The following is a 27,430-nucleotide window of genomic DNA, read 5'->3' on the forward strand; positions in this document are numbered from 1 at the left end:
ATGTTCCTGGGTCTGTACCCCCTGCTGTATCCATTATGAGGAGCTCTTACCAACCCTGTGGTTCCAGAATGTTTTTAGATGTGCCCAAAAGAGTCTGCAGGAAATCAGCAACGGCAAAAAAACAATAGAATTGTATATGATACACAGGGACCGGAGAACAAAATCCTAGGGATTACATATATGTTATAGAACAAATCTCCTTATGTCATTCACCATAATTTATAACCTTTTGACATCCCGTTATACGTGGAAGGAGCGACAATGCAGAATTGTACGCCGTTACTAAGTTTGGAGCTGCTGATTAAATCCAGATTGAATCTTTATAACACACCTGTATTAAAGTAATGATGTCACCCCTCTTCCTGTACAGTTATGTATTATTTATATACATTGCAGGGCTGCTTCTAATATCCAGGCTCGTTAATGGCTTGCGGCTCCCCCGTATTATTACCATTAGCATTTAGAGATTGGCTGGAGTTTCGGGCCGCTGGCCGTGCGCCCACTTGGCAGCTAACGAGTTGAGTCTCTGGAAATTAGCTGGGACGTAGGCCTTCAACCAGAAACTTGGCTGCTTCCAGCTATTAAAAGGTTTTAAGTTGGTGCCAAAGGCTTAAAAAAAGAGTTAGCCGAGCACAGAGCAACGACCCCTCGAAGCGTAGCTGATACGTCCTGTGATTATTTACAGATGAGCCGATTGCAGTTCATCGGAGCTTACAGTTTGATAGGCCAAATGTCTATAACTCCCTTCTTCCAGGTATTGAGGTTGTTCCCGAGGCTTGTCCCCCAAGAAACGGGCGCACGGCTACACAGGAGGAACTGAAGGTGACTGCTGCCAGCTGACGTTGGCGCTTACATGGCGGCTCTCCAAGCCAGGGGAGCTCTCGGATCCACTTTCTGTGCCAGCTCATAAACACTTTTTATTTGTGAATTTAAACTGATTAAGTTGCATTAGGCAGCAGCAAATTAGGATAAAACCCCACCATATCCCTGGAGAGAGTCAGGGCTGACGGAAGGATTATAAAAACATGTTCTGCCCAATCCATCAAAAGCTTCTGCTGTGTCATCCCATTCGGTGTACGGAATTAGGGAGACATGATCCACCTGTACAAAGTCCATCCATAACCAGGGATGAGCAGCCACTTCCATGGAATCAGTTTGCAGCAGGAAAATACGTTTCCTTCCTAAGTCTGAAGAGCTGTTTAATGCCCCCGGAATGCATTGTCTTTTCTTACATTATGAGAAGGGAATACCAATATATCCCTGTACTTATCATCCTGGGTGCAAAAGGGACTTCCTTATTAACAGAGGCTTCTAAAATCTATTATAAGCACAACATCCTTTTTGGGAACTGGACGTAGGGAAGAAGTACAGTCAACATTGGAACACCCAATGGCTTGGTATGGTTTAGAAAGGTGTTTGCTTTCCTTATTCCTGACCACAAAGACAAAATACCTGGATAAGGGTCCTGGTGAAAAAAAAAGAAATTAGCAGGGTATTGTCCAAGCATGTTGGTAAAGGTTTTGTATGTTTTTAAGCATAAAGTCCTTCTTCCTGCTGAATAGTAAAAAAAAAATGATGACATTGGTACATGACCCCTAATGGGAGGGGTCCCCCCAAATCTCTTTCTTTTGCCATGGTTTACCTATGACACCTCAGTGATAGGAGAATGAACGGGCGCTGGATACACCCAATGCTGCTCCATAGAGAATGGAGGAAGCAGGACTAGCAAGCAGCACCCTGCTGAGCTCTCCTTCATAGGAATGCACAACAGTCATTGCTGATCGGTCAATCAGCCATGGTGGATACACACAGTCCTGCTCGTCTCCGGCAGCAATTATGTGTGTAGGAAGCTTAAACTGCGGTATTGCCTACAGAGCTCGGGCACGTCACCCCAAATGGTGCCTACAGAAAAGGCGTTCAGCTACTGCAAATCTAAATATATATATTACCAATTGGAGGATGAAGCAGACATCAGAGAGCTTTTCCCAATGTACAAATGTAATTAAAAAGATGTCCAGGCACTTTTTGTGCATTATAATTGCACATTAATGTGGCTGCACTGCAACAAATTATGAATCAATGTAAACCCGGCTTTACTGTTTTTTACCAAGAATGTCTCATAGTTCCCCTGCATGCAGACGGCAGCGGGAGAGTTAATGTGACATTTCCGCAGCCGTTAATAGAGAATGGATTAAAAGCTCGGCGAGTATTGATAAAATTAAATAATTAGTGTGGGAAGATTTCCTTGCCAATTATGTTGTTATTAAGGTTAATGACCCAGAAAGCGTCTCGCCCTGCCACAAACAGATGATAATCAGCGTTTACAAAAGCAGCCATTTATCGTCCCAAGCAGAGAAGGGTCTGAAATCGGCCCCGTAATAAATCTAATGCTGCCAAAGGCTCACACCAAAATCTTGTTTATTACATTGTATGAAAATTGATGTAAACTCTAGATGTTTAGTTTTATGTGTGCTCGGCATCATTATCAATTAGAATTTTGTTTAATAAAATATTGTTTGCATCTTTAATCAGCCTCAGCTCCATACTGCAGCCTCTTTGTAGCCACTTTAAGCCATGCAACATGCACTCAGAACAGGTTTCCTAATGGTTTCCTGAATGTATGTGATAAAAGGGCCACTTATAGTCCCTTATAGGAATGGTGAGTTTGCTTCAATAGGCGTTTGCTGTTCACCACTAAGTAATGTAATTGTTCACGAACAGGGAGCAGCAAAGTGCTTGCGGTGGTAACAACCAACCCCCAGCAAACGGTTTTGGATTGGTGGTTGTTGGGCCGGTATCACCAGTCAATGGGAGCGCTGCCAGCAATTAGCTGGTTGCCAAATACATGTCGGACAGCGTTCTCCATCTTGGGGGTCACATAGGTTTGTGAGTGTTAAGAAGCATTCACCAGACCCAAAGTGAACCCATCCCTGGAAAGTTTGCCCATCACCAGGGGTCAGCAACCTTTACTATCAAAAGATCCATTTTGCCTCACTAAAGAAAAATAGTCTGGAGCCGCAAAACATAACACATAATAGCTTAAAAACCTTTAAAAAGTTTTAATATTTTTTTAATGTTACCTGTTACAACAAGTGTGCATGTGTAGGCCTCCTTTGAAATAAATTAAACACTGAACTATGCCCCTAGAAGCCTCCAGCTTCTAACGTATCATCCTGTTACATAGCTGGAGGCTTCTAACGTAACAGGGTAGTTTTTTTTGATGGGCAGAGTTCTTTATGTTCTGACGATGCCTTAGCGATGAAATTTTAAGGGGTGTTAGCCACAGGTGTCCCTCATTTGCAGCTTTAATTTTGTTAACCTGTACCCCCCAATCTTGAGTAATTAGGGTTCAGGTGCTAGAAGCCTCCAGCAATGTGTAACAGGGTAGATTATTTTGATGGGCAGAGTTCTTTATTTTCTGACGATGCCTTAGCGATTCAATTGTAGGTGGTGTTAGCCATAAGTGTCCCCCACTTGCACCTCTATTTTGGTCACCTGTACCGCCTCCCCCCCTGTTCCAGAGAAATTGGGGTTCAGATGCTAGAAGCTTCCAGCAATGTGTAACAGGGTAGATTTTTTTGATAGGCAGAGTTTTTATGAATTTTTAGGAGGTGTTAGTCACAGGTGTCCCCCACTTGCACCTACATTTTTGGTTTTGTACATCTCCCCATTCCAGAGGAATTGGGGTTCAAAGGAGGGGGATGTCATTGTACACACCCATTTGTACGCCCCCCGTGGTAGATTTATTTCGCTGGTAGATTTTTTTCATTAGAACACCGGATAGGGAATCCCCCTCTTCCGCAGTGTCTTGGGAGGAAGGGGATCCCCCATCAGAGATCTCCCCGCGGCAGCGAAGGGAGCCACAACAAGGAGGCTGAAAAGCCGCATGCGGCTCCGGAGCCGCAGGTTGCAGACCCCTGCCCATCACCAATCAATGGCTCCTTTGATGGGGTGACTTTGCAAGAACACATTTGGAAGATTCAAGGCAGAGCGTTGTCACCCCATGAAAGAACCCTATAGCATGATCACCACAGAATATTTTAAAGGGCTCCAACAATACATAAAATAATAATACATAAAAAAGGAAATTAAATCTAGCAGAGTTTGCGAAGATTTGGCATCCCGTACCCCCCTAAGGTGACCCATGAAGAAGCTTCATGCCAAAGGTCACTGAGATCAATCTAAATTACTTGATGATGCTGCAGACATCCCTGTGCCTATTCCCAGCCTTTATGTCTATGTTATGTTTTATTAATTAAAAATTAATTAAAATTAAAGATTCCATGACCCTCTAAAATTTGCCTTTCTATATGGTGAAGCATTGCAACCCTCCAATCTTCAGCCCTGCAGAGAGGAAGGGGACATATGGCAGCTCCGAGGTCCCATTCTGATGCTATGAATGCTACCTATGGGTTTGAAAAAGTTTCAGTGAATTGCACCCCCCCAAATACAAGTGTACTGAAATGAATATAGAGGGCAGTAACAAGACCAATCAGCATCATACAGACCAGCAGGAGCTGAATCGTCTTCTTCAATGGAACCAGAAAGTTGGAAGATTTCTGTAGAGTAAGTTTAAGTCGGCCAGAGAAAAGTATTTGCCAGGAATTGGATGGAGAGTTTTGTTTCCTGGCTGCAGTCCATCCTTATTAACATACATGACCACAAAAATGGAACCCCCAAGAATGACGCATCACTGACCCATGACGGGTGTATCCTTCCAGTTACCATACCTCATGGGCTGAGTTCGCAGTGCCGTCTTCAAATCTTCTACAATCTTGTTCCTCATCTCTGTGTCTTCCTCATCAAACGCATAGAGGCTCTGCATCTACCAAAGCAAAGACAGAACGTCATCAAGTGGCACAATCATTACTCATATCCATCGGTGACATTTTATAGCAGCACCAACATTGTGTGGTGTCACCAATCAGTCCCAATTAATATGGTTACATAATTACACTTTATTACTCCCACATAGTTACTGTCCTTGCAACATACAGACACCCCAACTTCTTCTCTTGTTGGTCTGGGAACCCCCTGATTGTGATGAAGATGAATTCACAAACACACTGCAGGTTCCTCACCATCTTCCCCCTAAATTAGGCCCATTAAAGCAAAGCTATTGTACATATATCAAAGCAAAACTAGGAATAATAAAGTGCTTCAAATCCACCAATCTGACCCAAACCTGCCCTGAATTCTGCAATCTAATGATGAGAAGAGAGGAGATGGAGTAATAAACGCTGCGGAGGCTGACGCGCACCCTCCACCTACCTACCATGGGTTCTGAAATCGTGTTACGATTACAGATTATGATAGATTAGACAATATACTGTAAACCCAAATTTGATGATTTTTAGTTTGAGTATAATTGAGCATTAATGATTGTAGTTTTATTTTTAAATCAAATACTGAATTTCACCCTCCTTTTGATCCTTTTGCATCTCAGTGCTGCTGATCCATTGCAACCACTTCTGGTCTACATGCAATGACCGAATGTCATTTCTCAAGGTGAGCTTCCTGAACATTAAACGGCGTCTATGTAATGTTCATTAAAATAGCATCTTGTAGTCTCTATTGTAAGACACTTGGAGAGGGTGGCAACAGAAGAGCCAAATTTGGGGGAAATTTGAAACCCAACTGAACACTTTTGGGAGGAATTCTACAAAGCCAGCCATAAAGACATGGGGTCACCAGTTTGGTGTGGAGGAACTTGAGTGTCCTGCACAGAGCCCTGACCTCAACCCTACTGAACATCTTTGAGGTGAATTGGAATGGTGAGCCAGGGCTCCTCACTTGACCAACTGAACTACCTATATGGCCAGATGTATGGAGGACACATCCCCAAATGATTGAGATCAGATGTCCCTAGGTAAATGTCCTGTACATCATACAAAGACATTGTAGGCAATTGTGCTATTCCAGCCTTGTGGTCACATTTTGATGAAGACCGTTTTCTTCCCCCATGAGCTCCATAAAGACATGGGGACACCATGGAGGAACCCAAGTGTCCTCAACCCTACTGAACGCCATTGTAATGAATTGGAATGGTGAGCCAGGTCTTCTAATCAAACATCAGTTGGGTCAGACCTGATAAATAGGACAAATTTCCACTGGCACCCACCAAAATCTTGTGGAAAGCTTTGGAAGAGTGAATGATGATGGAGGCAACTCTATAAATAGCCCTGAGGGCATCTCGAAATGAATGGCCCTGGTTCTGGAATGGGTGAGCTGATATTGGTGTGATAGTCAGGTGTCCTCAATTTTTTATCCCTACTATTAAACTTTTATCCTGTTGGGTGAGCTGAATGTTTCTATTAAAATGATTTAATTAATTATGAAGCTAAGTAATTAGTTAACGGATATTGGCATTAGGCCAACCATGGCTGATTTCCTTTAAAATGGAGTTTGGGGTCCTCTGATTGTCTTTTCATGGGCCCCCTTCCCTTACTGCCCCGTTCAGACATGATATTTGCTGCATCACGGCCCCGTACACCCCTGTGGAGGACCATACGGGTTAAATGCCGGTAGTTTTGGTAACAGCTGCATAGCAGGAGGCCTGGCAATGTTTTCCAGATGTCATGGGAAGCTGAGAAACCTTGGACACGTCATATGTATGGCTTCTGGATATCCGTCATACCAGCTGTCCCCCCAGAGTCGCCCCACATCTCTCATCATAATTCATCATTGCATAATGGGTCTGGAGCAAGAATGGATGGTGATTTCTACTTCTATCCGCAGTTCGCTCCATTTCAAGGATAAACTATTGCAATGGCGGCAGAGCAGGCTGGTAGCAGCTGTATTTGCCTTTGCTGACCCCTCTCTGCCCTGCTGTGAGCACCAAAACCAACATCTTACTGTGCTAGGAACGGGTCATCTACCCGGTGTGTGTGAACCAACTCAGTCTCATCTAAAGTCATGGCTTTATTCTGTTCTGGGTCTTCCTTTTCTAATAAGATTTGCTTAAAGAGGACCTGTCTTTGCAAACATTAACGATCTTAGTATCATTACAATGCCATCCTTGACAGTGACTTTGCCCAGCGTAAGATGCTGTTATCAGTCTGCTGCAGGCAAGATTAAGTATTTCTTCTCCTCTCTTCCAATGATCACATTGCAACATTTTACCTTTGTAGCAAGCCCCCAGATAAAAAGCTACAGCAGGGGCTGATTTGTGGTATTATTATTGAACTATTGAACTACGAATTATTGAATTATTATTTGTGGTATTATTGAACACATACTGGCCCTACCGAACAGCTGCACATTGAGCATAATTTAGAATGGATTGGAATGCAAAGGATTTCTCATTTTTTTTCACTGGACCTTGCAGTGACCATGAATTGGCGCTCTATTCCCAAAATGGGGTCGGGTACTAAGAAGCCCATTAATGGTGGGCGATACAGGCCATTCATAAAATGCAGACCCCAACATGGAGAATGAGCGATCCCATGAAGTGAAATTGGAGGATAATTGGTGACATGATTTTTTTAATTATAAATATGGCAGAAAATATAGCTGTGTGTATGAAGACTTTTATATTTCATGGTTTGCACGAGAGGTCACACGGTTCCATATACCCCCGGACCGGACAATTGCCCCGGTAAGAGAAGATGAGATTTTGTCCAACTGTTTTCTGTCTTCTTGCTGAAGTTGGACAGGAGGATGCTCCATAATAATAATGTCTTCCTCAGACCTCCAGCTGGAAGCATTGACGTCATGCAGGACGGACGCAGCAGTAAACATCGCAGCAAATTACCAAACAGCTTGCATTTCCTAAAGGCGCCATATGAATCATAGAAATATAACGTCTGTTTATGGGGAAGAGTAAACAGTGGTAATGGTTGGGGAAGAGCAACAACATCGCCCCCCCTTCTCCCTGTCCTGAGACCACTGCCAGGGAGGATTTCTCCAAATCACTGATATGGAAACCTTTCGGCCACCTGTGGAACTACAAGTATTAGAATGACCCCCGCTTGTTATATCTGGAAATAGTATCCTGGGAGAAGGTAGGCGCTCGTTGCGATTGATATGGATTAAGTAACTGGGTGTCATGATTGACGTTGAATTTAATTTTGGGGACATAAAGAAACTTTTTGAGTTTTCGTTCAATAAACGACTTTTTTGTGTAGTTAATTCTTTGTAACAATTTCTAGGATTGGGTGAGTAGTATCAATGTTCCAATGTTCCTCCTTACCAGAGAGAGGGGGTGGATAGCTAGGGGACCCCTTATTAGCTTCCTGAATTTACAATAAGGCAAAAAGTTAACAAACCTCCAAAATTTTTTAGGGGGGGACCAAAGGGAAAGTATCCCTTGTGGTGGTGGGAGGTTGTTCACTGCCTTCCTTTTCTTGCAGCTTAACGATATCTCATACAGACCCAAAAACCAAAACCCGGAGATGTCACCAACATGTAGAAACCATTGCTTTACCAAACCGCCCTCCACGAAAACCGGGAAGAACATTTTGGGCACAACAAATTTTCAGATGCAGAGGAAGCAATTGGTGATAAGTGAGTACATGATTTCTTCTGTACCCCACAGTCTCCAGTTATTGGGGGAATCTTCCCATACAATGTTGGTGCCGGCTCACCAGGGATCACAAACTCAACAATGGTTTAGGATTTTTTTTTACCAGCCAGATGAAGTAAAAGCCGTTTGTGCCAGTTAGATGCTCAGTTATTATAATATGCGGAAGAAGAGACATCCAACACAATAGAAATATAAAATCATCAGAGTCAGACTCCGAAGCCCCCGTCAAGGGTTGTGATGGGCGGTTGGTAGGAAATCATTCAATGCCTCAAGTTGCCTTTATTTCTCATCCTTAGGGCCGGATTTTGCTTTCAATGCCATGAGCCCCACTGCTTCACATCTGCCTGGGAATGAGCATTTTGAACAAGTGAATCTTGGCACCTGTGAATATTTAGTCAACAGTTGTTAATCTCAGGGAATATGCAAGCTGTGTGTTATGAGGGTCTGAGCAATGTCCATTCCAATGGAAGATTCCCAAGCACAGTATCGGGTAACAAGATGCTGCAGTGTTGCCTGAAAGAACTGTTACGTTTTGTTGAATCTGATTGCAATAATATAAATATGAAATTCAAATTAGGAGTTTGTATTCTGGAGTTCACTGATTCATTTTAATATGTAGGATCTGCTTCTTAAGGGGTCAGCTCATTCAAAAAGCATATTATAATCCATAACTTTACCTATCTGTATTACCTATGCTGATTTGCTTGTTGTGTTCCCCTGAGGAAGCAGTCTAGCCTTGTGAAACGTGTCGGGTCATTTAAAAACATCACTACCAGGTACTCTGGAATTCCATGTTTTCAATGTATTTGAATATGTTACAACTTATTCATATTAGTTAACTAAATATACAATGAAATTAAAAATGTTTTTACATATTTGTAAAGTATCATTGACATTTTAGAAATACTGTGACATAAGTATAACACTGAACTCCCTACTTTGCCCCTTGTAATTATAAACAACTATCACTAAATGGGGATTGTCTATATATATTTTGTCCTAGAATTTATATAGCACCAACATATTGAGCAGCGCTGTACATAAATAGGGGTAAGTAGAGATAGGTGTGGCGAGTCATCTGAATGACTTTTACACTCCATAGTGATCTCCATGCAAACTCCCGGCTCTGTTCCCTAATTCCTGGGAGCTATAGGTGTACTTGGGGTGTCCCAGCTCCACCTGCTGCTGTAAAATAAATGAATAATCCGACATGTAGGGTGGGTGGTTTACCAGGATTGCAGTCTGAGAACACCCAACTGATGGTAAAACGTTTATATTTTCTAATTTTTAGGACAATCAATTCATTAAAATAAATAATAAAAGTCACTTACAGCTGCCATGGAGTTGATGCGGTCAATGTAATAGTCTGGCCAGCTGGTCGCCAGTTTGTTTGGATCTTCTTGTTCCTGCAAATAAAAGAAAACCAGGTAAGAGGTCGATGGGTCCAAATACCGCCATGGATCCCAAAGCACAAAGCACCGCTGCATGGGTCATGCACATTCCTAAACCAGTGGGATGTTTGGTTTGGTTTATAATGAATGGGCTGCGTCCATGCAATGCACCCTAAGGTGCCAAAACACATGTGCAAATATTCACCGCAGCAGAACACATCAGTGCATATCGGTCTCAATATTAAACTGCACATCCAAACAATCATCAGATCCAAACTTATAATCAGCTGAAGTTCTATGCAAATCTGCACCTGTCCAATCTTGGCCACGCCTCCTTCCACTTCCTGAGAGTTTCTATTGGTCATCCGATGGGCCAATACAGAGACCTGGGAGGTGGGACTGGGCCAAGTTTGAAAAGTAAAATTGAGAACTGCAAATAACTTTTAGCTACTAGTTTTGATGCGGCTTTCAAATATATTGCAGATAAAAGCCCAAGATCCAATATTTTATATATTAACTTGCAGTGATTTTATTTTACATCAATCATAAATATCTAATTACTTATAATGTGTCTAGCTGACTTGGTAAAACTAGACGACTTCAGGAAGAATCAACTCCAAAGCACAGACCTCTTATTCCTTAGCCTTCTCCTCTTCTGGGGGTGTCTAATTACTCTCTGTGCTGGCCCAGCTCCTCTGACCCTCCCCTCACTTTCCTACATAACATTTTATGTCGCTGTTTCAGAAGGCGTGAAGAATTCAAAAGTTTCTAAACCAGGGTTGCCTTGAGCAATTTTTGACATTCTTCCCACTGACCACCACACTAATGTACCATGAGCTGTGGATATAGTAATTATAGCCGGGGTTCCCTGAAGACCTGAATTGTTTTTATAGGTTCTCCTATGTTAAAAGGTCTATTATATTCACATATATTCTCATTTTTGTTAAAATGAATGGTGACAGGTTCTTTTTATACACTAAAGCGCAGAGATCTGCTTTTCAGGGGCCCCAGGTTGGCGATCCAATGTCTACTAATGTACATTTCCAATAAAAGTGTTTTTTCCTCAGTCAGGAGATATTAGAAAAGAAATCAGAAATAGAACTTTGTCTGCGAGTAAAGCTGCGAGACGCCAATGCGATATAAATGTCAATGCTTCTTCTGCTAACCATGGCGGCCGAGGATTAGAGGCAGCGAGCTGCGGAGATTCTGGAGAAGACATTTGCTGGCTGAGAGCAGTTTGGTTTCATCGTTCCATATTAACACTCCGTATTTGTTAAGTACAGCGAGCGATCCGATGTATAAGATTTCAGCTCCTCGCTCGTCACCTATTCTGCGTTTATCCTGCGTATCGCTGGGCCAGCCGGTGGTTTTGTCATTAGGCATTATCCCCGGATCCTGCGCTGCCCTGAAAGCGGAAAAAGGCTTTTTATGAATCACCGCGCATTTTACTGCTCTCTATAGCAAAACCTCAAGAATCCGCAATCAGCCAGTTACAGATAATGGAAATGTATTGCACAGTAATGAAGTCATTTAGTGGTTTGCAATGGACGCATTGATGCCAGAGCTCAGGGACGCATTGCTGCCAGAGAACACGGATGCATTGATGCCAGAGCACATGGAAGCATTGATGCCAGGGCACCTGAACGACGAGCGCAGGGACGCATTGATGCCAGAGCACACGGCGCATTGGTGCCAGAGCACCTGAACGCATTGCTGCCAGAGCACATTACGCATTGATGCCAGAGCACAGGGACGCATTGCTGCCAGAGAACACGGATGCATTGATGCCAGAGCACACGACGCATTGATGACAGGGCACACAAACGCATTGATGCCAGGGCACATGAACGCATTGATGCCAGAGCAAATAGACGCATTGGTGCCAGAGCACACGGCACATTGATGCCAGAGAACACGACGCATTGATGCCAGAGAACACGACGCATTGATGCCAGAGCACATGATGCATTGATGCCAGGGCACACAAACGCATTGATGCCAGGGCAAACAAACGCATTGCTGTCAGACCACATGAACGCATTGATGCCAGAGCACACGGCGCATTGATGCCACAGCACATGGACGCATTGATGCCAGAGCACACGGACGTATTGGTGCCAGAGAACAAGGGTGCATTGCTGCAAGAGCACAGGGATGCATTGGATTGGGTATAAATAAAGTCTGACCTTTCATTTGCACGTGGCTTCCTTGCTGGCTAGCCCAGGTGCATTACTTTTCTATTCAGCCTAGTGCAAGTGGAGAATCTGAGATAAACCAAGGTGCATACTGAGCCCTGAATGCACCAGAAATGTCAATGGACCTGAAGCAGGAGATGTAGATAATCTTTCCCTTATTCTTCTGTTTCCACATGTGGGCATTGGGTGCTAGGACAAGATATCCGGCACATGGGGCAGGACGGCCCACGGTCCAGCTAGCTGTGCCACACATTGGTCAGGTCCAGTACAGCAGTATTGATTGTGCCCGTGTGATGGTGGCACTGCCTAGGCATGTCTGTATAATCAGCTCCTTCTCCAACCTCTCACCTTATTACAATATTGCAGTCTGATAACTAAGATGACATCATTTCAGTCTTGGCAAAGTCACTGACTGGAGCCCAATAATAAATAAAACTGGTCACACCTAAACCCACACCTACCACTCCGACCCCGAGAGTAAATAAACTGCAACATGCATAGGGCCGAATTTACAAGCAGGCACAGTAGGCATTTGCCTATAGGCTGCAAAGGTAACGGGGCAGCTGTCTTCTATTCATTAGCAGCACTATTTATCTTCATTATCTGTACAATTATTTTTAATATAGTTGTTTTCACACAATCATGACTCCAGCAGACGGTGTTACTTTGGGTGCCAAAATTTTTGTCCTGCAGCGATGAACCCTTATTAAAAATAATGACCGTGTAGATGCTAAAAGCCTCACTTTGCCTGCAGGAAGCATCAATTAAATGGCTAATTAGCTAACAACACACATAACACATGTAAATTACAGCCTATAAACCTTTTAGCGCTTCCATCGCCCATAATTACCTTCAGCAACACAAAAACCACATAAACTGGCAATTACCACTCAAAACTAAAACATCGGCCGGGGCCAGGAAACATCTGCAATCCCAACCATTTATTTATTATCTAATTAAAATATTGAATCCAGCAAATTGATGCAAACAGCAATCTGACCAATCACAGAAGAGCTGAAAGTCACTTTGTTATCAAATCAGTGAACAATCACTTCTGATTGGCTGATGTTAGCGTATGTTATATTTTGCAGCATTCATTCTGTGCTATAATCTTTCAGTTTTTGCAATGTATTGAAATGTAACATCACAATTTTCGGTATTAAAAGGTGAGATGTGACGATTTCATACATCTACTGCTCAAACGTTTTACCTTTTTAAATCTCTGAGGAAAATCAAAGACAGAATAAACAGGCAGCATGTAAACTGAGATCCCTCTCACTCACTATTAGTATTATTTTTTATTAATAAAGCACCAACATTTGTATCACTGTACAATAAACAAAAGCTGCGTCCATAACAAGAGCAAACTATGACAGAGAAGAAGACCCTGGTCAATGGATAATTTATTCCTGTGCTATGCTCTAGCCACTCCCCTTTCTTATTGTGAATCTGTAACATGTGCATCAATTAAACTGAGAAATGGGAAAATCTTTACTCCCTGCACACTATTGGTTGGGTTCTGTTATCCAATTAGAACTAAGTTTCTGTAGCTCCTCCCAATCCCTCCTAGTGTTTAGATGTAGCCCCTCCCCATTCTTCCTAGTATATCGGTGTAGCCCCTCCCCACCCCTCTACTAATTAGATGTAGCCCCTCCCCATCCCCCTTGTAATTAGATGTAGCCCCTCCTCGTTTTTTTTTTGTTTGTTTTTTTTTTTGTTTTTTTTTTAGTAATTAGATGTAGCTTTTCCCCCTCCCTTCTAGTAATTATTTCTAGCCCCTCCTCATTTTTCTAAGTAATTAAATGTAACCCCTCTGATTCCTCCTAATATTTAGATGTAGTCCCTTCCTATTCCTCCCAATAAATATAGGTAGCGCCTCTCCATCCCTCCTAGTAGTTAGATTTAGCCTCCCCCATACCTCCAAGTTATTAGATGTAGCCCCTCCCCATCCCTCCTAGTAATTAGATGTAACTCCTCCCCATATATCCAAGGTATTAGATGTAGCCCCTCCCCATCCCCCTGGTAATAAGATGTGGCCCCTCCCCATCACCCCAGTAATTAGATGTAGCCCCTCCCCATCCCCCCAGTAATTAGATGTAGCCCCTACTCATTTTTTTTAGTAAATAGATGTAGTTTCTCCCCAACACCCCAATAATTAGATGTGGCTCCTCCCCATTTCTTTTAGTAATTAGATGTAGCCCCTGTCCATTCTTCATAGTAATTAGATGTAACTCCTCCCCATCCCTCCTAGTAATTAGATGAAGCCCCTCCCCATTCTTCCTAGTAATTAGATGTAGCTCCTCCCCATCCTCCCAGTAATTAGATGTAGCTCCTCCCCATCATCCTAGTAATTAGATGTAGCCACTCCCCATTATTCCTAGTAATTAGATGTAGCTCCTCCCTATCCCTCCTAATAATTAGATGTAGCCCCTCCCCAACCCTCCTAATAATTAGATGTAACCTCTCCCCATCTGCCTTACCCCCCCGGTAGTGGCTCCTCCCCCATACTTCTACATTACCATCTCATTGATAGGGGTGACCCCGCTGCTTTATACCCATGGAGGGGTACAATGTACATGAAATGATTTTGGAGACGTAGCTGCATTGCGCTCAGAGTTTCCTCTTCCTCATCTCCATCGAATAGAGACTTAGGAAAATAAGACATCATAAACAAAATGACCTAAAAATGTTTCATTCCGCCCTTCCAAGAGGAATCCCAGGGACATCCGATCCTTTCCCCGGATACGTCAACCTGTGTTTGGGCCGAGCGTTGGCGGTCTTTGCCCCGGTTACATTTTCTTGTGAACAAGCTGTTGCTACGTTACGGGAAGAGAACAGAAAACCGCGTTTACTTGTTAATGTCAGAGAAGGAAAACACGTCGATTATTCCCATAAACCGTCCAAGCGGAAAAAAAATATCACTAATAAAATCATCTAAAAATTCTGCAAGGGAGGAAAACCCCATCTTCACCTTACAACGAAACGCAGCAGAGCAACTGTAAAAATACGATTAGTTCCAGAATGTTTGGTTAAGAGATGGAAAAGAAGAAGCAGCGCACGTTACCGCACATCATCATCTCAGGCAATCAAAACATCACTGACGCATTTCACATTTTATTTAGATTTAATTCCAGTCTCTCTAATCCTTCTTTATTACAAAGTAAACTCCTTGAATTTTTGGGGTATTTTTTCTCGCCGTACATCATACAGCGAGCTGCACCGTGCATTTTATACATTTACCCAACAATGTCTGCTATGCACCTGGCATGTACTAAACTAATAAAAGGAGTCCTCTTCTTTAATGATAGGCAGACATACATGGTGAGAATGGGGAGCAAATGTTTAAAGTGGACCGGTACTCAGAATTTCCACTTTACATCAAAGAGTAGACAACCAACAATTCAAAATCAACAATTTTTTGTTTTTAAAATGGGTGAAGCACCGCCCTCTAATTCTTGGCCACCTAGGCGGTCGAGAATGAATGGGAGCGCAAGGCCTCCCGGGATGCCTGGCGTAGGCTCCTTCTACGCATGCTTGAGCATCTCATGCATGCGCAGAAGGGTCCTTATTGCTAAAAGAAAAAAAAAAAACATGAGCAGTGAAATCAGCAAACTATTTTTTCATTCTACGTCACCCGATCTCGCGCCTGGGTTGGGTGACGTAGGAAGAGAAGAATGAAGATGGCGGCGCACAGAGCGCTGGCTCGAGGACGGTTGTCGGGATGACACAGGACCGATCCTGGAGTGATCGGTTTGCCCTGCGGGATTGAAGGTAAGTGTGTTTTTCTTAGTTCCTCTTTAAGATGTGTAATAAAGTATTATGCTAACTAATATGTATGACCATATAAAGTAAAATAATACTTCCTAATAACTACAATGAATGTTAAACCTACTTTTATTCAGCAGAAGCAAACATTTCATCGCCAACTAAAGGTTCTGAGTGATCTGTTTCCCATTTTCGTATTGGTTAATGAAGTAAAGTAATTCATTATTTCAATGGCCCTACCCAGTAGCCAATCAAGCCACAGGGAACATGCAAACGGGCCAATATTTCATCTTAGGAGTGCTAGCTGCTGGGGCCACAAGGATGACCTGTGCTTTGTTATATGATGGTGGGGCTCCTATGGGTGGTGGCCACATACAATGCCCAGGTAGGTGCCCCAGATGTGCCAAAGTGCCCTCTAGGTGGGACAGAGGGCTTCTGGGTGACCTTAATCCAGGGTCAATGCTTCCTCAAATATATTCATCCCAACCTTTAGGGTGTTGATTTCCAGTAATGGGGACCGGAAGTCCATGCAACCACCCATTCTGCAGGGTGACCCCTCTCAATTGCATCTTATTGGAGAATTCTTCAAGATGACGCCATTACGCCAGAACTGGCGGTATTCCTGAGATCTCCCCAATCTTCCCCACACTTCTGTACAATATGTCAATGGCTTCCTCTCCTGGTGGCCAGAGATCTCTATACACTTCAGCAAATTCATCAACATCCCAGGGAATGAAAACACCCCCTACCTGCCATCAAAGTAAGAAAACACCTTTGTGGGTGATCCAGCAAACCTGGAATGGACCTGGTCCAGGATTGAAAACAAAAGATTTTTAAGAAATCCATTCCAGGTTTCCTACATCACACAGGTTTTCCATGTCTATCTTTTCCAGTCTTGCAAAGCTTTTATAAATCAGGCCCAATGAATCCCTAAGCCACAATTCATATTATTATTATTATTATTATTATTATTATTATTAATAAACAGGATTTATATAGCACCAACATATTACACAGCGCTGTACATTGAATAGGGTTTGCCAATGACAGACAGATACAGACAGTGACACAGGAGGAGGAGAGGACCCTGCCCAGAAGAGCTTACAATCTTTAGCTGTGGGAGAGATGCACTGGCTTGGCTGGATAGGGTTAATCAATGAGGAATTCTGCAGCAGTATTCCCCCTCTGTGATCCGGCTTTCTGGACACTCCCGGGAGACGGCATTTTAATAAACCCTTAGCATGCGGTTAATGATGGTTGTGTTGGCATCAGCCGGACTCTGAGAGTCCCAGATTCCAGTCTGCGGTCCCCGGACTGACCTCCATCCTGACTGCATTCCCACCGCTCCATTCTATGTCAGCCCCATGTGACCCTGAACTTTGGGTGCCCCCCCAATCTTTATTCTTCCCATCAGAGGGGGGTGTGCTGGGCTCTAGCAAACTGAGACCCCCGGGGGTCACGGAGGGACAATCGCATCCAAAAATAAAGGAAGCCAGGAATGTTACACAAACCGTCCCTGGAATTACGCCTCAACGCTGTCATAAAGGAAACTCATTAGCAAGGAGCTAATTAAAAAGCCGGATATTATAAAGGTGGAGGAAGCAAAAGCTGCCGGATGTCACTGATTTCCAATCTCCACTTTTCAGGAATCTTCTGTTTGGATCAGTGGGAGGCTTTTGGTGAATTCAGTAGTTCCGGGCCCCGCCTAACAAGTTCCCATTGCTTGCATTTATTTCTTATTTAATGCAGCAGAATGACTGAGACTCCACCATGGGAAAAAAAATATTAGAAAGTCATCCGGACCTTCTAGTAACCACCAATAACTTACAAAAATTTAGCTTTGGGTACACTGAGCCCTTAATTATTGAGGATGAGAGATAAGAGCAGTGATGTGTTTCTGCTGCCATTTGGAGTGCAACCAATCAAATTGCATCCAATGCAGCAGGCCTTTGCTGTACAAGGATCCGAGATTGTACAACCAGATTGTAGTGTGTGGTGACCACTCGCACCCTGGTCTACTCTTCTATGCTCCTGTTCTATGCAGTGAAGTTGGAAGGGGAAGCATTTCCTTCATATTCAGCTTCCTAGGCTGGAAATTCTTTTTGGTGACCCCAACCATCAGCTGCTGGGAATACAAATTAAGTTTTGACATTCGCCTTTTGGATTCCAATGGTCAGAGATGTCACCAATCCCGAATGTATCCCGGCATAGGATCCTCTGCTGCTGTTCCTCTTGGGAATCATTTGTACTTCCCATGTGACCCCTGCAGAATTTAGAACACGCTGCTCCTCGATATCATTCTGCATTTCATCAAATTCTCAATTTTTTATTCTTTGAAAAGCCAAAAGTACAAAATGACAAATGGGAAGATTTAATGGTGCAGTCTTCATGACCCCGAACCCTGAAGAATCGCAAAAAGAATTTAAGTGCGTTTGGCGTCTGGCATCACAGCTTTCCCTCTTGTCCGCGACTGTTTGCACGGCCGTGCAATGTCAGATGATGTCATGACGGCTCCACGCTGAGTGTCAGATGAGATCATCCCGGGATCAGATCTTCATTTTCTCCCCAGGTGGGAAAATTCTACAACCAGCGGGTTCATCTGTCCACCTACTGGGGGGATGCTGCAATATCCGGGCCGCCAGGAAGGGGGCGCTGGCCAGTGCTAACTGATGACAGATCAGTGGTATGGTATGCATCGGCCTCTTCACCCTGGAGGGACCCCAAAAAAATCCTGCAGACTCCAGGAAGGTTTTATATAAAAAAAATAATACAAAAAATAAAGTGTTAAGGGACAACACTACGGCCGGGCACACAGGGGCAGAATTCTAGATCTAATTTTTGAAAATGAAGTACAAATGCAGTGATTTGGAAGGTAATTCAGCAGGGGACTAGATCTGATTATTAAGTGGCCCTGTGTGCTCCAGTGATCATTGCGGTCCTTTTAGCTCCAAATGACATCTTTATCTACTAATTGTTTTTGCTCCAGTGACACGTTGCTTTAGTAGCCCCTTGAACTCCAGTGACCCGATTCTCCAGTAAACCTTTGTGCTCAAGTGATCCCATGCTCCAGTGACCCTTTGTGATCCAGTGACCGAGTGCCCTAGCATCTTAGTAGCCTATTATGCTCTAGTGACGCCCTGATCCAGTGACCCCTTGCTTTAGTAGCCCCTTGAACTCCAGTGATCCCATTCTCCAGTAAACCTTTTTGCTCAAGTGATCCCATGCTCTAGTGACCCTTTGTGATCCAGTTACCGAGTGCCCTGGCAACCTTAGTGGCCTGTTATGCTCTAGTGACCCTTTGTGATCCAGTGACCCAGAGGCCCGGTGACCTTAGGGGCCTAACCATTGACCCCCTGTTCCAGCAACCTTGTTCTTCCGTAACCCTTTGAACTCCAGAAACCCCATTCTCTAGTTTTTGCTCAAGTGACCCCGTGCTCCAGTAACTCTTTGTAATCTAAAGACCAGTGACTAAGTGACATTAGTGGCCCTTATTGCACCTTTGACACCCTAATCCAGTGACTCCATGTTTTAGTAGTGCTTTGACCTGCAGTAACCCCTGTGCTCCAATGGCTTTGTGCTTCAGTGAAATGTATTATTCCATGAAAATAAATCATAATAATGGGTCAGATGTAAATGTTTATTTTTCTGTTGCACACAATAAACCTAATTCCTAATAAAGGGGGACTTGTGAATGTAGGCTGGCAACTTACATCTGGACCAATCATAACTCGGGGCTGTCTGCTCGGGTTCTAATCCTCAGTGCAAAAGCTGACACCCCAAGAACCTCGCTGGGCAATGGAGAGCTTTCCTGCTTGTTCAATGTCATCACTGCAAAAAGTTAGAGCTGAAAATCAAATAGAAGAAATCCCCTGCATTGGAGATCCTTCCATGAGCCATGGCACGTTGGAGATTTCATAGCAGTGATTTGTATAATGAATATTAACGTTTTATTGCAAAGCTCCTAATATCAATGTCCATGTCAATGCAGAGGCTGCAGTATTGCACAATCTGTGGCAAGTGCTGTCACCCTCTTTACCCTTAGCTGGAGTTCACCTTTAGTATCCAGTGACCGCTTGGTTCCCAGAGCAGAGATATCGGAAAGCCTCTGATTCGCTGACTCTGCCAGTTGAGGAAGCTCCCCCGGGCGTGCTTTCCGTCAGGAGCGGTGACAGAGGTCGAACGCAGGCTAATGAACTCATTTCTGGAATTCTGAAGGATGGAAGACACTTACCATCTGCAAAAAAAACCGGAGCGCCTATAGTCATGGCTCATCTGGGGGACAGCCAGGAGCGAAACGCTCTGTAGAACGCATTGCTACATTGGAACTTGGATGGCTTGCCAAGTTAATTACCAGCAAGAGGCATTGCCAACAGCCGGAGTCACCGGGGCCGCTTCCTCCTATTCCACCCCTGGTTAAACACTTTGATCCGACTAAAAACTATGCAGCCGCCAATCCCCAGGCAGGCAGCACAGGTACCAGGTACCGGTTCTGGTTTAGATGTAAGGTTCCGAAATGCAGTAACAGACCCAGTAGACCCAGAAGGGAGCAGCTTTGCACCCATTCTTGGATTGGCACTGAGAAATCAAGCATACGCCCTATCTGCTTGTCCGTCCTTTATGACCCATCAGAACCACAAGTCCATCCTCCCATGCGAAGTGGAAGGCAGAATCAAAGATTTGACTAACAATACCACACAGGAGCATGAGGGTTACACATCTGGGGCCCTTTGTCATCCAATGGGCCCTAAGCCCTCAGACCCTGTCCATAGGACTGATTTATTAAAGCTCTGGAAGGCTGGCGAAGATACACTTTCATCATAAAGCTGGGTGATCCAGCAAACCTGGAATGGATCTGGTCCAGGATTCAAAACATTTGCTGACAAAAAGCAAATGACTTTGAAGAAATCCATTCCAGGTTTTCTGGATCAGCCAGGTTCACAAATGTAAGTGTATCTTCTCCAGTCTTGGAGAGTTTTAGAAGATCAGTGCCTAAGATTCAGCACTAGCTACAGTCCACATTGGTACATGCTGTTAGTGCTCACACCCAACCATAGCCCCTAATCACAATCTAATATTTAACTTAAAGCCTGATTAAGATTTCAGAAAAAAAATGTGCTGGTGGTGAGTTCTTAGTTTCTTCCCTGGACTGTAGCAACGGACTGGTGCTCTTTGATTGGAAGCAGAGGTCTCTCTGCAATAGTACAACATGCCCCCTATGAGCAAGAAGCATAACCTTTGCAGTCTGCTCAGCTCTAGATCTAGAAGGGGACATGTCAAACCTCTGCAGAGAGACCACTGCTTTCCTGTAGGGACCAAGAGTCCTACTCTGCAGGATGGTGCATGACATAGGACTTTCAATTTAGCCTTGGGTTGCTTTGTAAAGCAAAATAGTGATAAGAAGTTACCATTTCCCTGCATACGGTTCCTATTTTAATAAAACATTCTCCCAAAATCATTGTTTGAGATTATATGAATTTTATACAGTGATAACTGGGCGCTGAATCTATCAATGCCAACAACAGAGTTCTTATCAATGCCAACAAGTGATTACCAAAGCTCTGCACGGACACAGAATGAAGCATTGCACAGTTATTATTCATCATTTGATTATATTATTATATCTATATTGTACACCAGCCCCCGGCCCCCTCTTACAATAATCCATTATCATCTCCAGCTGCCTAACAGTAATTCGGAAATTGCAGTAATGCCAACTAGGAAGAATCATGTACGGGCTGCATGAGTTGGCTCTGCTCACCCTCTGATGGATGTTTGCCGGTTTCATGTCCTTGGGCACCTGGAATAATATGATGTGAGCCTCAATGGACAGCTTCCAGGTGCTGATAGCAGGAAGCAATATGAATGATGAAGAGACATTAGATTGGTGTTCACAGGGCATAATCTGTCAGCGCTGCCGCCATGGTCTCACCAGCTCCGTTTGCTTGGCCGCCAGCCTGCGGGTATTGTCATGGCGGCCCTGCCGGGAAACAGAGGAAGTATTCTTCCCGGACAATCAATTACTTTTTACAATGACAGGATGTAATTCTTTGCCTGAATTGCCCGTGTACCCAAGAGACTGCAGACTACATTCATAGATCTACGATGTGTCACCGATCTCAGATCGCTGTATATAGAAATGTAAAACTAAACTCCAGGCACACAGCCCACACAATAAAATACCAATATTATAGAGGCTCGGGTCAGTAATGAGGGGCTGATAGAAAATAGGGTTAAGGGTTGGAGTTCAGCAAGTTCAACTTTAGGGCAGCCATTCAAGTAGAGATTGCTGGAGGCTCCTCAGCCTATGGCCCAATGACCTTCCATTTTGTGAACCGCGCATAGGTCTGGGCCCAGTTGTACTTGGTGAAGCCAGTTGCATGACTCTAATGTTGTTTTTGTTACCTAAAAAATTCCAGATATCACTAAAGGGACCTTCATTCCATTGGCCACCAATTTATTAGGCAAGTTCTTCCACTGACCCCAAATAAATGGATTTTAGCTGGGGCTCCCCAAGACCTGGTAAACATTTCAAGGCAATGAATTAAAGGGTTCCTCAGGGGTAAATCAATTGAGAAAGGCTGATCTAGAGTGTACGTTTGGATGTTTGCTGGAATTGATACTGTTTGGCCTGGCTGGTGTTGATAGTGAAGGTTAAGGGCCGAGGTTAGAGTTTGGGTTGAAAGCCGGAGTTAGAGTTTGGGTTGAGGGCAGGGGTTATAGTTTGAGTTGAAGGCCGGGGTTAGAGTTTTGGTTAAGGGCCGTGAATAAAGTTTGGGTTGAGTGCCGAGTTTAGAGTTTGGGTTGAGTGCCAAGTTTAGAGTTTCGGTTGAGGGCTGGGGTTAGAGTTTGGGTTAAGGGCCAGGGTTAAAGTTTGGGTTGAGGGCTGGGGTTAGAGTTTGGGTTAAGGGCCAGGGTTAAAGTTTGGGTTGAGGGCTGGGGTTAGAGTTTGTGTTAAGGGCCAGGGTTAAAGTTTGGATTGAGGGCTGGGGTTAGAGTTTGGGTTAAGGGCCAGGGTTAAAGTTTGGATTGAGGGCTGGGGTTAGAGTTTGGGTTAAGGGCCAGGGTTATAGTTTGGGTTGAGGGCCGGGGTTAGAGTTTGGGTTGAGGTCCGAGTTTAGAGTTTGGGTTGATGGCCAGGGTTAGAGTTTGGGTTGAGGGCCGAGGTTGTAGTTTGGGTTGAGGGCTGGGGTTAGAGCTTGGGTTGAAGGCAGGGGTTATAGTTTGGGTTGTGAGCCGGATTAGAGCTTGGGTTGAGACCCGGGTTAGAGTTTGGGTTGAGGGCCGGCTTTAGTGTTTGGATTGAGAGCCGGGTTAGAGCCTGGGTTGAGAGCCGGGGTTATAGATTTGGTTGAGGGCTGGGGTTAGAGCTTGGGTTGAAGCCCGGGGTTAGAGCTTGGGTTGAAGCCCGGGGTTAGAGCTTGGGTTGAGGCCCGGGGTTAGAGTTTGGGTTGAGGGCTGGGGGTAGAGTTTGGATTGAGAGCCGGGTTTTGTGTTTGGATTGAGAGCCGGGTTTTGTGTTTGGATTGAGAGCCGGGGTTATAGATTGGGTTGAGGGCAAGGGTTAGAGTTTGGGTTGAGTGCCAAGGTTAGGGTATAGAAAGCTAATCATGGAATATGAGCTGGGTTACGTTTAGGCTTTCAGATAACATTTAATAATTATCGGGGAACTCCTGCTGAATCCTTGGGATTTATCCCAAAACAAACCTCACAATTATTTTCAGATCTTGAGGAATTCCTGTCTGACACCAATTCATTAGGTGGCCCTCACATCAGTGGACAGTTGGGAGTTCCCATTACAATACCAGAAAGCTAAAATGATCTCTGGTGTCCCGGTGTTTGCAGCTCAAGGAACCCCCTAGGAACCTGTGAAGGAACCCTGGTTGGGAATGGCCGGCCTAGAATAAGGTTTTACAGGCTGAGATCTGAATGGTAGGGATAGAGTTTTATTAGATTCAGGTCTGGTGTTACAGTTTTCATGGTTGTGTATCCTGTGTTCACTACGGGTCTGAAATTACCCTAAAAGGTTTGCTGAGAAACAAGGAAGCCCCCCTGTATTTCTTACCTTTTTCTTGCTGCAGTAAATCTGCCATTTCTTCTCTGCAGGGAGCGCAAACATGGCTTCCCTGTTCTTGTCTGTAAGATCCAACTCATCCTGCAAAACAGAGAAAAAGCCTGTGAGGAAATGCTGCCCTCTACAGGTGGGGGCTGGAAAATACCTACACAATGCCCCTTTCCCTTCACTGTACATTTGATTTTAGAAATTGATATAACATGTATACACAAATCATTCGATGTTGGTTAAACCTCAGTTTGAACTTCAATTTGCAGTCACTGCATGAAGCCTGGTTGGCCAGGAAAGGGAGGGGAGGGAGCGTGTGACCCCCTTCTGTACCATACCGGGGCACATACCGTATAATTCAGGGGGTATCTAGCAAAGGAGGGGGTAAGAAAGCTGCAAAAATCCAACATTCCCTGTGGTCAGCTGAATCTGTATTCCCAAAGTGAAAATATAGTAATACAAAACACAAAGAGGTCTATATACAATGCGGTGAATCTGACATTCACCAAAAATCCATCACTGCCATGCAAAGACTGGAAGGTTTACTGTTTTTTGGTGAATGTCAGCTTCACCGGTTTACAAATAGACCCCAAAATGTTTTCTTTTTGTTCTTGATGCAACTAGGAAAAGTTAGAACAAGAAATAAGTAATGATGATACAAGCAGCAAAAAAAAAGTTTCAGGGAATTCTATTTTGGTTAAACTGTAATGGAAATAAAAAGTAAATTCTACAGGCCGCAGCTCAGTGAGAAGACGTGAAAACCCTTTTGTAAGTTTGCCGGTTACATCATGGCCCTGGAACAATCCCTCAGTTCATGGCGGTGCGGATCGGCCTTTGAGACGGCCGTGTAAAAGCGGTGCAAATCAGTCGTAATCTCCTCGGCCGGGTCACAGCCGCTGACAAACTAAAAGCCCCCCGAGGACCCCGGCAGTGGGAGCGATCCATAAACCCGCGGGCAGCTCTCTGCCAACCCAGCCAGCCGAGGCATTTTATGGAAAATGTTTTCTGGGAGTTGCTGCGGCTGAGAGAGCCGACATATGGAAATGTTTAAAAAATGGATTCCCAAACTAAAGGGGCAGACAAGTGAAACAAGAGCTTTACCCATGTTACATAGGATTACCGGGCCCAGAGCGACATTCCACGGCTAAAAATAAGCCAGCTATGCTGTCTGAGGTCAGGAGGCTGCAGAGACGACCGGGAAGCCGGGCTGACCCCGAACTTCTAGGCATGGAGACAAGGAAGGCAAAGAACTGGATGTGCTGAGATATGAAGTCTGTAAAAGGATTCTGACAATGTCAGGCCTTCAACGACTCCGCTGTGTTACAGTGTATAGCTCTGACATATACCGCAGTGCTGTACAAAGAACACTGAGCCAGTCCCATCAGTCTCTGTACAGAGGAGCTGACACTCTAATGTCCCCCCAATGACAGCCTGGGTTTATAGGCTGGCCATTGTAATTTTACTTGGTGGCTTGGACATATTGAGTAGCGGTTGGATACACGCCTGGTGAGGGAGGAGGAATTCTTTATTCTATATGGAGTTCTCCTTTAATCCCATTTCCTACAGCACCCTTGCATGGATTTCTCCCAGATCCCTGCACGCTCTGCCCTTCATAAGTGCCACAAATCTGTCTGCACAGGAAGCACTTTGTTCTGTATCAAAGCAATTTATTTCCTTTGTTCCCAAAATGTCACCATGAAAGGGGCCTGGGAAGCCCCACCCGGGCCAGTGACGGAGCGGCCCGCAGGGCGCAGTGAGCCGCCAAGCATCGCCAATTGCCAGGACACCAATCTAAGAAATTTGTCATTAGACTGCCAAACAGTAAAAAGTTAATAAAGCGGCAATCTGCTTCTCAGTTCGGGGACAGCTAGAGGAGGAAGGCGGCCTTGGAAAACCTTCAACCTCCTGTGTGGCACAATCTTACAACAACATTAACGCTGCTTTTATTCCAAGGTCCCGAGACTCTGGCACCGGCTAGACAAATCTGGGCTGATGCAACGAGCTCTCAGCCAAAAACAGAAAGAAAAATGACAACGGGCCGAGAGGAGAACAAAAAATGGTGAAGCGGTAATAAGGGGTTGTGGTGCCAGCCGGTGATTGTTTACGTGTCTGTGTTTATTACATATTGCCGAAATGTCCTCCGGGATCTTATCATGGCCCGGGGACATTCAGATAATTCTGTACACATGAGGATCCGGGATCTAATCAGCTTAAAGAGGCCCTGTCACCGGACAACACATCAACAACATGGCTGCTCTGTACTAAAGGATCTTCTTATGAGAATTTGTCCACTCAGCATTCAGGGGAATCTTGTTGGCGGGAAGATGAAGTTGCAGTCAGGAAAACAGAGATATTATCAAATTATACTTCCCCCCCAAAACACACACAGGGGGTCACACCGAGCACATGGATCCTACATGAAGTTGAAGATTCACTACAAACCCGATGACAGGTCCTCTTTAATCTGTATACAATGTCATCATATTACAAATCCTTTGCGCACTTCCCTGACCGCACACATCAGCAGCTCTGCTAATCAAACACAACGCAGACTTGGCAGCTGCAGGATGCAACTTTACACCGCCAGCGACACCTCCTGTCATCTTCATCCCCCGGATTTACACCACCGCAGCACCAAAGCTACACAGAGCAGAAACCATTTAACTGTTCCACTGGCCTGGTAACTGCTCCTCCGTGGGAGAAGTTGGACGAGGTGCAGCTGAGCGCAGCAGACAGGTAATGACATGAGAAGACGCGGCTGCGGTTATAAGGCGATACGGCGTGGGTGGTGTACGATAACATGATGGGTGCCAGGTAAAGACGAAGATCCTCACGGGTTATATAATGTCTGTGTGACGCTTTCAGCAGAGTGATACAGGAATCCAAGGCCTGGCAAATTATTATTATTATTATTAAACAGGATTTATATAGCGCCAACATATTACGCAGCGCTGTACAATAAAATAAAATAAGAACACCGTATGAAAGGCTTCAGATGGAAGCTAAGATTTACTGAATCCTGTCTTGCAAAGAACAAGCACTAACATCTGTAGCTGCAGCCACTGTAGAACAAATCATCCTCAAAATGAAGAAGTGAAGTTGTTATGTCACTGCTTTTTGTTTCTTTTATAGATAACAAGGCTGCAAAGTCACTGCTGGGGGAGGGGTGGAATGAATTACGGGCTGAAAGTAAATATGTTCTCTGCTGAAAACATTGAGGATGAAATGTGTCACAGTGTCTGCAGCTATGCAGGTTAATGAGAGTTGTCGCATTGCCCATGCGGATCATGTGGTGGTGTCTCTGCAAAGGACTTCCCCTGACCCACTTATATTGACCTTGTCTTCACTACCTCTCCAGTATCTTCTTCTCCTTAGCAGGTGAGAACATCTGGTACTTGTATGGAAAACATTCCAGAACATACATGATGTCAGATCGATGACACCAGACCCATGGAATCAGATCCAGGACACCAGATCTATGAAATCAGATACATGA

The 27,430-nt window shown here is 44.3% G+C and overlaps 1 protein-coding gene across 1 annotated transcript in view; it reads right to left on the minus strand.

Annotated features, from left to right (window-relative positions):
- Positions 1–27,430, minus strand: part of DAAM2 (dishevelled associated activator of morphogenesis 2) — a 135,631-nt gene that overhangs the window by 73,584 nt on the left and 34,617 nt on the right. Inside the window, exons 3-5 of the mRNA XM_072410001.1 lie at positions 23,938–24,027; positions 9,856–9,930; positions 4,731–4,825 (exon numbers count right to left, since the gene is read on the minus strand). Of these exons, the coding sequence (XP_072266102.1) occupies positions 4,731–4,825; positions 9,856–9,930; positions 23,938–24,027 (260 nt within the window). The remainder of the gene's footprint in view (positions 1–4,730; positions 4,826–9,855; positions 9,931–23,937; positions 24,028–27,430) is intronic.

This window comes from Pyxicephalus adspersus, chromosome 4 (genome assembly GCF_032062135.1).
Source record: "Pyxicephalus adspersus chromosome 4, UCB_Pads_2.0, whole genome shotgun sequence".
In the NCBI taxonomy this organism is placed as follows: Eukaryota; Metazoa; Chordata; class Amphibia; order Anura; family Pyxicephalidae; genus Pyxicephalus; species Pyxicephalus adspersus.